Source organism: Carassius carassius, chromosome 16 (genome assembly GCF_963082965.1).
Source record: "Carassius carassius chromosome 16, fCarCar2.1, whole genome shotgun sequence".
NCBI lineage: Eukaryota > Metazoa > Chordata > Actinopteri > Cypriniformes > Cyprinidae > Carassius > Carassius carassius.
In genome coordinates, this window is record NC_081770.1 from 21,938,920 (window position 1) to 21,953,248 (window position 14,329).

General features: G+C 35.5%; 1 protein-coding gene across 3 annotated transcripts; it reads left to right on the forward strand.

Moving 5' to 3' along the window:
- Positions 1 to 1,881: 1,881 nt before the first annotated feature.
- Positions 1,882 to 12,303, forward strand: mier2 (mesoderm induction early response 1, family member 2). 3 transcript variants are annotated; one of them, XM_059569578.1, is made up of 13 exons: positions 1,882 to 1,997; positions 3,451 to 3,623; positions 3,731 to 3,856; positions 4,760 to 4,880; positions 5,179 to 5,258; positions 5,935 to 6,004; positions 6,103 to 6,254; positions 7,258 to 7,339; positions 7,484 to 7,578; positions 7,717 to 7,847; positions 10,153 to 10,277; positions 10,537 to 10,648; positions 11,620 to 12,303. In XM_059569578.1, exons 1-12 carry the CDS (start codon positions 1,907 to 1,909, stop codon positions 10,614 to 10,616), a joined length of 1,326 nt encoding a protein of 441 aa, XP_059425561.1. In that variant the 5' UTR covers positions 1,882 to 1,906; the 3' UTR covers positions 10,617 to 10,648; positions 11,620 to 12,303. The 3 variants fall into 3 exon arrangements, with proteins under 3 accessions (XP_059425561.1, XP_059425562.1, XP_059425563.1); XM_059569579.1 differs by having other exon boundaries at positions 7,487 to 7,578; XM_059569580.1 differs by lacking the exon at positions 1,882 to 1,997 and adding an exon at positions 2,009 to 2,473.
- Positions 12,304 to 14,329: the final 2,026 nt, after the last annotated feature.

Consider the following 14,329-nt stretch of genomic DNA (forward strand, 5'->3'; position numbering starts at 1 on the left):
AACAAATGTGATTAATTACTGATTTCCTTATATATTTCCTAATAAAAGCTTTCTGGATCAAATGACATGCAAGAGTCAAGAGAACGGAAATATATGACAATCGGCTGGAATCTGATCTCCATTAAAATGATCCTCCATCAATCTTCATTTCAAGATTGAGGTTTGACGGTCATATTTTAAACAGTCCAATACAGCGGAGAAAAAGTATTTATATCATTTTGTCAGATCTCATAATCTATTTTCGAACCTGGTGTAAATAAAAATGTTATTTGATATATAATTTATAATAAAGAGATATATTACACTGTGAATCATATGTTAAAATGATTAAATGTTGCTGTTGTTTTTTACGGTTTTCTCTACATGTTGATTTGTTCCACAGCAGATTACTTGTCAGCTATTCTCAGTCAGACCACATCCTCTGAGAAACTGATGCAGGTGTTTTCACACTTTATGTTAATTTCTGATCTGAAACCAGTAGTATGGTTTATCTTAGTCACTAGGATTGGGCTTTGGGCAAGTAAGCATAGTTTATAGAATATCAGGGCAAAAAGACGACCTGTACTGATAGGCACACACTGATACACATGATGAGTTTATCTGCGAGCAACACACTCGTCACTCCCCCTTCATTCTCTCCAATGATTCTCCATGTGTGAGGCTGTGAGCACGTGCAAGTTCCTCTTTTTTGTAATTCAGGCCTTATATAAAAATCAAGATCTTTAGAAAAAGACTCATATTTGAAGAGCTTGTCTAAAGGGGGTCTTGGTTTTGTTTACCAAGACTTTGGATATAATGAATCCATGCTATGCTAAACTGTATTAGGATTTTAAACAAGTAACTGAAATATCATATGGACTCTCTACCAAAGCTGTGACCATTGAAGGGGTGGGATTTTCAATTTTCATATCTTAAATTCGACATTTTGTCCAACTCTAATCTTGAATATTGATTTCCACCCTTGTGCATTATAGTACATTTAAGTTGAAAGCATATTTTATTAATATTATTAATAAGTATCAAGAAAGCAAATTAATAATAGCATATAAAACATGTACAGCCACTAATTTAATCCCATTTTCATCCTTAAAGAGAATGTGTACTTTTCTCATTGAAACAAACTGCATTGCTTATTTAAATAATCTAAATAATATTTATTGAAAGAAAGAATGATTGCATGAATGAATTAATGAATCAATCAATCAATCCAAAAAGTTAGTGAAAGAATGGATTATTCTTATTATTATCCAGGAAGATCACTATTGTAATAAAATTACAATAGTGATATAAATGCTCCGTTGTTCAATAAGACCCAAAAGTAACCACATGAACATATTTATTAATAATACATAATGAAATAGTAACTTTAAAATGTAATAATATTTAACAGTATTTTCTTACTGTTATATTGTATTTTTGATCTAATAAATTGTTCTTAGTGAGCTCTAAAACGTCTTTAAATCATAGTAAGCCTTACCCTAAACTTTTGAACACTACGGTGTTGTATATTTAGCCTTCATATGATGATGATAATCAAAATGAGGAAGAGCTGTCTTAAAAATATTCTCATAATAAACACTTTAAAATGGCTATAGCTATGACTTAGGACAGCTGAATCCATAAAAAAAATTTATGGATCTTCGACTGACATCATCTTCTGGAATTAAACATCTCTTTTATATATATGTCTTTACACTAGCCATATTCACGTGAAGTTAAAACATCTGCAATTTCATTCATAGTTTATAACTTTGAAAATACGTCATCTAGCCTATTTTAGACCCCTTCACATGCTACTATACTTTGCTCACAAAAATCACTGGTGGGATCGATTTCCATTTAACACAGACATATACAGTGCAGATGTGATGCTGTGTTATTAATTTGAGATGGTTTGATTGCTATCATGAGACTCAGCTCGTCTGAATCTAAGTTCAATAGGAGTTCTACACAACATCCGGGCATTCCACCGCTTGCGCAGAATCGGAATGGCGGAGGTAAGTGAGCTGCGGGGCTCGGTGGAAGAACAACACAGCGATTAAATGATTCAGCCGCTCCGCTACACTTTAACAACCAGCCGCGCATTAACGGAGAGTTTAAGACCCGGCCCGTCTGATCGAGCGACTCAGAAAGCGGCAAAGATAGCCGGTCATTAATGAGGAGGAAGTTAAAATGGGAGCACTCCTCAGCGTTCCGCCGCTCTATCTCTCTCTATTTTGTGTTGCGTTCGCGAGCGTTTAATTCGCCAGTTCGAGCACCGTTCGAAACCACGGGAGAGCGGCGCGAGCGCTGGTGCTGAAGCGTGTCCCAGGTACGCGCGGATGGCAGGTCTAAAGTTCCAAAACTTCAGATACTGTCACTGCCTCGACTTCCCTGAAAGTGTTTCCTTCTCGCACCGGTTCAGAGTCACGGTGCAAATGTTCAGCACTGCCTTACAGGAAAGCGCCTGAGTGACTAACTTCAGTAAAGCTCGGTGTGTTCACATACAAATGCGTTTAGTGCCCAAGAAGAGGAGAGACTTAAGAAAAGACACTTTAGATATGTTTGTGGTGCTTTCCTTTGAGCTTTATACTATGTCTAGACGTGTTTTAAGAGGTAAACATACAGAATTATATTCAGTTTAGTGATATAAAGCCTTTTTTTTCTAAAGAAGACTTGAAATATGAGGGGAAACGGTATTGATGTTATCTAGAACACGCCTCATTGTGGTCATATGGCAATTTTGTTCCGTTTCTTAAAGGTCACTATCACATTTAAAAACTACCAATAACTATTTTGGTGTAAGCTTGGTGTGAAATGTTTACCATGGTGCATTTTTGTAAGGGTTTATGTTCTTTCGGAAATGTTCTAATGAGTTGTTCTCATGGACAAGTTGCTTCACAACATTGTTTTGAACTTAATTCATGTTCATCATATGAAATATTGCTTGAATTGGTCTAAAAGTCTGTGAAGTGTCATTAAGAATTATTTTAACTATGGTATTCTGGTGGAAATGATGGTAGCTGTTGTGAAATTGTGCAAGGATATTGTTTTGAGACCTGTCATAAGTTTACTTTTACTTTGTAAGCACTTCATTTTAAAAGTTAAGAATGGAGAAATATTATTGACATCCATACTGGTTTATTTGGATGTCACAACTTATATTTACCAGGTGGATTTGAGATGCATTTACCTCCATAAATACAGGGGCTTCAAAAGGTCTTTGGACACACAAGTCACTCGAATCAGTCTGCCAAAAAATATATCCTAAAGCTTTTCTCAAAAGTTTATTTTAGCCTTTTCTCCAATTAATTTAAAATTATCTGACATCTACCAATGTAACTTTAGTGGATGTATGAAGCCAGTCAACCTTTTGATCTTGGTGCATTTTAAACGATTATTGTTCTAAAATTTGAATTTAATTCCTTTGTTATGATTTAATTCAAATGATCTGTTCTCACTGTGCTTTAGCTGTGCAAATGGGTTCCAAGGACCAACGGCTCAGTCGTGTAGACATTTTCCACCAGGGCTATGCGGGGCCACTGGAGGCCCTTCCCCGGGCAACCACGTTCCTAGAGGAGCAGGACGGGAGCCTGGTGGCCCTGCGGAGGCAGGCGATAAAGATGGCAACTAAGTCCCATGCAGTGAGTGGAACAATGTTTTTTCTGTGCATTGATAGATTGGATTAATTTTGTGTTAATACTGATGAATGTGAGGGTAAAAAAGGATCATTTCGATCACCTTTCCACAGGGTGGTGAGATGCCCCTTGAGCAACTGCTGGCACTTTATGGGTACAACATGCCTGATCCTGTCCTGCAACAACAACGGGAACCAAACGAGCTGGCAGCCAGTCTGCCTGAAATGACACTGGACAAGGTCACTATCACTGAAATAATCAAACTATTTGTTAAAAGTAACTATCTGCGCTTATCCGTCTTATTTATAATGTAAGAGTGGGTGCGATTGTTTGTTACTTCAATGTGCGGGGCTTCTAGTGTCATACGCTTCCTATAAAAACTGTCCGTTGTGCTGCTTGATACTGCAAGCTGGGATTAGTTTTTTCGTTTTGTTTTATTATATTAGCATGATCATAAAAACACAGGTTTGTAGCACAAAAAGGTTTGCCGTTTACTGAACTTTCTTATTCTTCTGGTGATTTACCTATAGCGGTTAATTAATCAGAAATATCAAATAAAAAAAAGCTTCTGTGTTGCAAAATACGGTGGATTTTTTTTTTTTTTTTTACATTTTACAATTTCAATAGCAAAAAACAACTTCGTTTATCATTACCATGACTTTTTATCTCAAACTGTGGTTTTATTATTATTCACAAATTAGAATGTATTTCTTATTTTAAATCTCATAAATCTCATATCTTAAATTGTGATTTCACTCTAAGGGTGTAGTAACCTTTAAAAAAAGACCATGAAAAAAGGCAATTTTTTTATTTAAAATTATAGCAATGTATTAAGTTCAGCTCACACATAAGTCACTTTTAAACAAAGCAGCTTTCTGTTGATCATTGGCAAAGTTGTGTGACCAAATTGAACCCATTGTGAAATCTTTTGCCCTCGAGTGAAATTCCCAATAGCATTGATTCATATTTAAAATGACTTAATAACACAAAAATTCACTGAACAACCATTAATGTGACTGCAACTTATCTATGATTTTTCTTTGTCCTTCTCAGCAGACTCTTAAAATGGTCCTTGTAACTTCTTTAGGAAACTTAGAAGGTGAAAATTCTGCCTTATAGCTGGAAGTTAAATCTTTTTATAGGTTCGGATAGGTAAAGCTCTACTCTCAGGAGCGGAGGATGTGGACAGCCATTCCTCTGCTGATGACCTCACACTCTCTGTCACATCCCATTCATCTGACCTCTTTCAATGTCACCTAAGAGGTACAAAATCAAATTAAAGTGCCACTTTTTGTACTGTACTGGCAACTCCTAAGCGAATATTCTTGTAAGTAATGTCAGTCCTTAACAATGCTAGTTGCCCTTTTTTTCTTTGCTGTTTTTTACTTTATATTTTGTTAAAGATGATTTGTTCACACTAAACACAACTTAATCATATTTGCCTGTTAGATATCACTTAGATAATAAGACATTTAGAGTGTGTTAATTTAATTTTCTATTAAAAATCTATTTTCTGTTTTCAAAAATGTTTGTGCTTACTCTCACTTCTTCACTTTACCAGGCGATGACAAAGACACTTCAGTCAACTGGTCCGAAGACGACTCAGAAAGCACCTCTATCCCCTCCAGTGATGGCTGTAAGGTAAAAAAAAAAAAAAAAGGTTTAATTTTATAGTTTATTTATTTATTTACATTATTGATCACTGATGTATTACATTTTAATACATTTCTATTACAAACAATTGTGTTTGATGTGTTTTGAAGTTACATCTTTTAATAATTACATTTATGTGGCTTTATATTTAGAGTTATTTATTTTGGAAATTATAATGTTCCAAGAATAGAGCCCAGTGGGACAACGTGGTTTAAAAATTTATTGAAATGTCAGGTTTTCTTAGCCAATACTTTATTAAAGATTTCATGCTGGAAATCATGATCTTCATTGTTTTTATTCATATTTACATTCAGCAAGGACGTCTCAATTTGGTCAAAGTGTAGTAATTCTATAAATCACCAGACAATGAACATATGAGAATGAAGGATCGTGTGACACTGAAGACTGGAGTAATGGCTGCTTTGTCATCACTGTAAATCTTTTATAAATCCATTAGAGATATTTCACAATATTGTTTTTTTTTTCAATCAAAGAAACATAGTCTGAGTGAGCATAAGATACTTCTTTCCAAAACATCAAAACAAATGTTTCCATGGTTGTGTTTATAAAATAGAATTTATGGTATTTTGTAATGATTTTAAAATGTCAGCTTAATGTTAAAAATCATTGTAGTAATGCTTTTGTGCCATGTTTTGGTTATCAGGATATCATGGTGGGCCCCCAGTATCAGGCCATAATTCCTTCTCTCTGTACACACACTTTTTATGAAAGAGGTGAGTGTCTGGTGTCTTTTACACTGGTGGTCTGTTTTGCATAACCAACCTGCAGAGTCCCCTGGGATCCACAACTGTTTTGTTACTGTTGTCCCCAGCCAATGAAAATGAGGACCAGTTATTGTGGACCCCAGATGTGTTGTCCAGTCTGGCTGTAGAGAAGTTTTTGCTTGAAGTCCAGAAAAAAGAGAGTGATGATGGACCTACAAACACTTTGACTACAGGAGATATAGTCAAAGACAATGAGCAGGTTAGGTTGAATCACACAGATGCAGCACTTGTCTTTTCATACAGTCTGGAAGTGGCTGAATTGGAGGGTAACACTGTTACAACCGTAACATTGCTAGCAATGTTATGTTGGTTTTATTTATTAACTATTACAGTATTTATTTATATGTTGATTTAATATTTTATTTAATATAATATTTTCAGTTTTTGTTTCCATTTAAGTTTTAGGAATTTCTTTTTTTTTTTTTTTTTACTTCTATATAGTTTTAATTCATTTATATTTCAGTTTTGTTGATTTTATTGCATTAATAATTTTTTTTAGTTATTTGCCAAAGCAAAGCAAAATGTCTAATTTTTGTTTACTTTTAATGAAAATTTAATGGTCCAAGAATAGAGCCCGGTGGGACTCCTTTACTTTCACATTAAAGTTCACATAAAATTTACACTGTATACTTTGTTAGCACACATTCCTAGCCTTGGGGTAAACAATTTATCTGTTCAAGTTATTCAACAGAAAAATGGTCTTGTAATCTTTAATCAAAATCTGAAAATTTGCTTTGGTCTGGAATGGCATTCCTTCTCTAAGGATGTCAGTTTGACAGCCTGGCCAGATTATTCTTAATCACTGTTAGTTTGCTGCGAGCAAGGGATCAAAATGTCAGGTTTTCTTTTAAAAGATATTTAAATGTTTAACATTCTGCACAATTTTCAGGTCAGTAATGAAGGTTTTTATTTAATTTAGAATTTTTTTTTTAAAGATTTTACTCCATTTTATGCTGGAAGACATTATCATTAGGTTTTGCACAAACTTGTTAAGTTCATGCAACTTAGATGCTGCTGTCATTAAAGCAAAAGAGCAACATGCCAAATACTAAGACATTCAGAAATTACATGCGTAGATGCGTTTTGACTATTGATCTCATTCTTTCCAATCTCAATGTAACTTTTTGTCTTAAGTGGTTAATGTTTGATCTTTCAGTGGTTGAACTTCCTTTCAGTGGTCTTTCATTCTGTCTCTTTTGTAGGCTCTATATGAACTAGTGAAATGCAACTTCAATGCAGACGAAGCACTAAGAAGATATCGCTTTAATATTAATGTTTTCAACGGTAAGGCCCCTGTAATTTTTCTGCTTTGTCTTTCTTTGTTATTTTCTTTCTCAAACCTTATTTAGTATGCAGTCAAAAAATGAAATCCATGCATCCATCTCCTAGGATGTATAGCAGGTTAATTTCAATGTAAAAATGTTCCAGAAGAGCTTTGTGGCTGGAGTGAGGAGGAGTGTCGTAACTTTGAGTATGGTTACCGTGCCCATGGGAAGAACTTCAACCTCATACAGGCCAACAAGGTAAACCCCCATATCTTTTTTACGTTTCCTCATATCACACATTGTTTCCCATTATAGATTGCTGATAATGTTTCAACCATTTTTTTGAGGAATAGGAGTCCCTTAATGTGTCGGTCTCTCTTATTTCCCCTTACCCAGGTCCGCACACGCTCAGTGGGTGAGTGTATAGAGTACTACTACATGTGGAAGAAATCAGAGCGGCATGAGTATTTCACACAGCAGGCCACCAAGCTGGGTCGGAAAAAGTGCAATCTGCCATCTGGCAACACGTGAGTCTTTTTGAGTAAAGATTTAATAAAGATTAAAGGGGTCATTTGATGCAATTTAAAGTTTTCTATTCTCTTTGGAGTGTTACAAGCTGTTCGTGAATAGATAAGATCCCTAAAGTTGCAAAGACTAAAGTCTGAAACCCAAAGAGGTATTCTTTATAAAATATAAAATTCTTATATAAAAGACTCATTCATGGCCTCCTAAAATGCCTCGTTTAAATGAGGGGGGCTAGGGCTGGGACGATAAATCAATGCAGAATCGATTCATTTTGAATTTTCATTGCGATTCCTCTGGAATCGATTCTGAGCTTAGATTTTAACAGCAGATGGCGCTCTAATCTAGTTTTTATCCGCACAATCAAGTGCTCATGAAAAAGAGCTGAAGAGCGTTGTGTTCGGCTGAGTCTGTAATTTTACCTCAGTTTAGAATGCTTTTATGATGCCAGATTAATGTAAACACAGCCCACTGTGAACACCCTTGTAATTCGCTTCAACCTTTTCGAAATTTATGAATTATTGTTTTAGGTTAAATTGTGTGTAAGGATTTGGAAACAAGCAGAGTACGGCTGTTTCTAAAGCATGCAGCGACATCTGCCGTTCAAAACTAAGAGCAGAATTGATTCCAGAAAGAATCGCGATGTATCCGGGAAATCTCAGAATCAATGTCTACGTCACTGTGGGAAGATTTGCATAATGCCACCCAAATGTTCGCACAAGGAAAGAAGGCTTTACTTTTATTTTCACTGTAGTATTGTTGCTGCTGCGGCCATGTCGTGAAGACGATGTGTGTTTTTCGTTATGAAAGTGAAACTACTTTGTTTGGCCTTCCAAAAGAGGACACAACTAGAAATCAGTGGTTACGTTTTATTGAAAACACTATTCCAGAACCGTTCAATGCAAATATTCAGATGAGTGCAGTGCTTTTGACGGAGGACGAGGACTGTTTCCTGAGAGAGTAGCCTACAATGTCACTGTTTTGACAAATAATGCTGACTTACAAGCCTTTTGAGCAGTGTAGAGTAGCACTTGTTGTTTGTCTGACCACAAATGCAGACATGGTTTTATGTTTACGCGGCGCAATGTGATGCAACGTATAAAAACACAGTATAAGTCATTATCTATAATCAGTAATTATGTCCCCACTGGATGCAACAAATGCCTCGTTTATAGTGTGTTTTATTGTTTTTGTCTCATCACGCCAGGACTCATCATCATATGGTAAGGTGCGTAAGGTATTTGGCCAGTCACAACACACTGGATAGCTGCGTGTGGAAAATAATGTGTTTTTTTTAACCTTAAACCCTATAAACACATTTCATTACACCAAATACACCAAATAATGTTCTTTTTTAGCAATGTCATATGACCCCTTTAAACAAGTAATAATGAAGTGGTGCAGAACAATTTAAATAAACAGGTTGCATTTAAATAATTTGGATTCTGTTTCAATAGTAAAATATCGGAATAGTTCACCTAAAATTGAAAATTTTCTGAAAATGTACTTGGCCTAAGGCCATCTAAGATGTAGGGTTTGCTGCTTCACCTGGAGGAATGTATCATTGCATCACTTGCTCACCAGTGGATTCTCTGCAGTGAATGGGTGCCGTCAAATTGAGAGTTCAAATAGCTGATAAAAACATCATAATAATCCGCAAGTAATTCACATAACTCCAGTCCATCAATTAATATTTTGTGTGAAAAGTGAAAAGATGCGTGTTTGTAAGAATGAAAAATCCATCGAGGTGTTTTAACTTTAAACTTCTTGGAATAATATTCCATAATCCATGATAACGCTACCTCCATTTGTCCTCTCACATCAGAATCCACCAACATATATTTAGAACAGTTTTGGACCGCTATTGATTGTAAACGGTGCTTGATTTGTGCATATTTCCCTCCTGATTCAGACAAGATGTCTTAATGATTTCCTACAAACATGCAGCTTTTTACATCACAATACAATCATTGATGGACTGGAGTGGTGTGGATTACTTGCAGATTATTTTCATATCAGCTGTTTGGACTCTCATTCTGACGGCACCCATTCACTGCAGAGGACCCACTGGTGAGAAAGTGATGTATTGCTAAATTTGCCCAAATCTGTTCATCTTCAATGCTCTGAGGGTGAGAAAATCTTAAGCAAATATTTATTTTTGGTTGAACTTTTTACAATTATGCTAATTGTGGAGGCTTTTATTTCTTGGCATGACAGGCTTAATAAACCAGGACAAATTTGATCACAGTGAAGACAGAATTGACCTTTTTTTAAAATAATGATCTGATGACACTTAAACATGTCTTTTAGAGAGGATGCTGAGCCAGATGGAGATACTGGTGATGTGGAAGTTACTACTCAAGGTTTGCCAAGTAGGTCTTCCATTCAACTCCGACCTCCATCGCCACCTGCAGTCATGGAGCTGGATAAACAAGGTGCACTTTACTAGTTCTTTGATATTATATTCACCCTTCCACATGCATATGAGCCCATTAAAACCATCCATTGGTACCAGCTTCTTCATTTACGTTCATTTGTTTATGTCCAACATAAATGCGTTTTGTTTCTTGATTTTGGGATGGATGGTCAATGCGTTATGATTTGTTTCATTGTTGTTTTCCATCTGCCACATTTTTCCCATTGTGTTTGTGTTCTATTATGTTTTGTTGCCTTTCATTTCGTCGTATGATCCAGAGGACAGCCTGAATTACGCAGCTCAGTTTCATGGTCGTCCACGACGGAAACGCACGCCGCGCTTCCTATTAAAGCCCTAAGCACTGACAGCCTAAAACTGACAGACAAACAGGTAAAAACAGAAATATAGATGTGCCAGGAAATGGATCATGCCTGTTATGCAGTACATTTTCATGCCCATCATCATTTGTGTCTCCATATAGACCAATAATATTAATCCAATAATATCAACTACTTTGGCTTGGGTTAATGTTGCCATTTTTGCTGTTTTTCAGTGATGTAATGACGTGTAAAACTTTTTTTTTTTTTAAATTGCAGTTTATTAAGAAGTTTTCCTGAAAAGATTTGTCGTTTTATGTAGCCATAATGATCTACACACATTTTTGGGGAGAATGTTTGTTGCAGAAATGTGTATATCGGAATTTCACAATATGGTTTAAAAAAAAAAAAAAAACTTTTACTTTTTGTTTAAAATAGTGTTATTTTAGTATTATTTACAGTATTATTAGTATTACTTTCCAATATAGGATTGTAGAATATATATATATATATATATATATATATATATATATATATATATATATATATATATATATATATATATATATTATTTTATTTCTTTCAGTAGTTTTTTTTCTTGTTATGGTGTTGCTTTTATCATTGTATTTTCAGACTTAATTTTAGTACTTCAACTTAAAATTAATGTAATTACTTTTTGAAATTTCAGCTTTTTCCATCTATACTGTTTATAACTTACCCTAGCTTTATGTCAATTAACGGAAATGTAGTTGTAGTTAACAATATCAGTAGTATGGTATCAAAAATTCTAAAAGATATTTATCAATACAGTTTATATTTTCTTACCATTGTGAAAATCATCAAAGTGTCTGAATATGACCAAAGAATATTTGTTCAATCTAATACTGCATAACAGTTATGACCCAATACTACAATAATTAACAGAGTGGTGCTCCTTTCAAAAGTTCTTGCCAAAATACAACAGAAACTCATTTTTTTTGTTCGTTTTTCTGCTTTCCCTCAAATACTCAACCAGATTTTCTTTATGCCTGTTCATTCTTCCAGGTTCAGAGCGAATCGATGGAGAGATGGAGCTATGTGCAGGATCTTGCTCTAGCCCACAGGAGCTGCAGTCGTTCAGACAATTTTCGCTTCTCCCAGCAGAACTCCAGACGTCCACCCAGCTTTACTTCTCCTCTCTCCCTTGTAGCCACTCCGTCCCTTCTTCTCAGCCAGACTCAGTGCTCCTTGGAGCAGGTTTTTACCAGCTACAGCTGGAGTCTTTTCCCGAAGATCCTGCACCTGCTTACTTGGAGAATGTTGCCTTAAGAAGGCTTCAGATTGACTTGTCTTCACCTTCCTCACCAGTCTCAGATTTTGGGAAAATCGGTAGCCTCTTATGCACACCTTAGTCCATCAGCTCCACACCCATCCAACACAGCGACTCGCCCTTACAGCGAAAGAAAACATTCCAGATCTAAGCAAACGTGACGACTCGCATTCACCTGGAAACTGCAGTCAGCTGTTGCTTTTCAGGCTACATAAGAAGAGTCTGAATTACAGGGATAGTTCAGTTTGTCATCATTTACTCACCTTTGTCTTTACAAACATGTTTACATTTCTTCTGAGGAACACGAGAGAATATATTTTAACTTCCTCCAAAAAACGCATGAAGCTTTTTGAAAATGTTCCCCATTGACTTAAATACTGAAGAAAGTAGTGCATATAGGTTTGTAACAGCATGAGCGTGAGTAAGAATTAACGATGATAGAATTAACATTTTTGGCAAACAGTCCTCAGGACTGTTTTTGGCAAACAGTCAGTTTTAATCGAGAATGTGTTCATAATATTTAATCTGTGCTGTCTTTTAAACTATTAAACTAGTAATTGGGTGTTTTAGGAAGCTGGCTGACTCTGTCAGACTACTACATGCAATGAAAGTGTTTTTAATGTCCTGATTTTAAGCTTCTTTGGAAATTTGAGAGGGTGTACATCTCCTTAGACTCATTTTCAGGAAGTGTTCAGTAATTTACTGCTTGTACAGTGAATCGCTTCTTTCAGTGCATGTAGTTCTTATAAACGTTCAAAACATTTTTGAAATCACTTATTTCTTTTTGTTTAAAGAATAGTTCACCCGCATTACATCACTTGCTCACCGATGGATGCTCTGCAGTGAATGGGTGCCGTCAGAATGAGAGTCCGAACAGCTGATAAAAACTTCACTCCAGTACATCAGTCAATGTCTTCTGAAGTAAAAGGCTGTTTGTTTGTAAGAAGTAAATAATTAAATATGGCATTTTAACTTTATACTGTCTGTCCTCTCACATCAAAACTCACCGACATATTTACATTTTTGGGGGCTGTTTTCAGTTGTAAATAATGCATATTTCACTCCTGATTCATATAAGATGACTTTTACACTAAAGAAAGCAAATATGGATGAAGGAATCATATTTTCACTTCTGAAGACGTTAATTGATGGACTTGTCTGACGGCACCCATTCACTGCAGAGCATCCATCGGCGAGCAAGTGACGTAATGCTACATTTCTCCAAATCTGTTCAAATGAAGGAACAAACTGAGTGTGAGGCTGTGTATACTTCGAGCTAATTTTCATTTTTGGGTGAACTATTTCTTTAAAGCATAAAATGTTGTACTTGCAAAGACAATATCCTCAAGTGAACTACTAATGCAGTTGCTTCGTTTGTTGCGATATTCTAGCTTCCCGTCATAGATTCTTTTTGTGCAATAAATAAATAAAAACACACGTTCCTCGGGGGCTCTGATCGTTTCCCTCTCGGTCTGGTCCGTCAGTACTTCAGTACTAAGTGTTGAAGAGGGGTTTTGAATGGTTTATGAATATACGCTCCACATATGCTTCGCCAACAAATGTAATCCTGATGTAAGTAGCGGATTCACTGCATTAAGTTTCTCAGGTTTTGCAGCCAGTTTGTGCATCTGTTGTATTTGCGTGAAGCCAAACCTGTCAGCCCACCGTACTACCCACAATCCTTTGCTACACAGAGAAACCGGCAATGCCAAATCTAGTGTAGTACCTCATTTGTGACTGGACTTCTGTTAGTTATGAATTGAAAGCATCGTGTATCATCATCCATATCCCTGTATGCTTCAGTGTGTTTTCTAATTGTTTAGTCGGCTTTAAGTTTTGTCTATAGTTTAGGTTCAGAAGACACGAAAGTGAGACAAACACTGCCTTGACTTTTTTTTTTCTAAGCAATTTATGTATTACTGCTCCTGTTATATTGATTTATTGTCCCTGTTATTATATTTTGTAAATAATAATAAAAAAGAATTAGAAAACAAATTCTGTCCTATAAATTCTGCCTGCCTATAGTTGAAATGCTACATAATGACAATTAGCCCCAGACTGACGTATAAATGTTCTTCATAATTAATTAATTTAATCTATCTTTAAAAAAGGTTCAGATCTTAGAAGAAAGTAATCAAATTAGTATTTTTATTCAACAAGGATGGATTAAAATGGTCAAAGGTGACAATAAGGGCATTTATAATGTTACAAAAGATGAAGGCTGTTCTTTTAAACTTTCTATGCATCCTGGGGGGGTATCCAAATATTAATAAATAAGCAACATAAGTTTTATTGATAATAAGAAATCTCTCTTGAGCACCAAATGATTTTAAAAGGATTATGTGTCACTGAAAACTGAATTAATGGCTCCTGAAAATGATTCAGCTTTGTCACAGGAATGAAGATAATTCAATTAGAAAACAGTTCTTTTAAATTAATTTAATA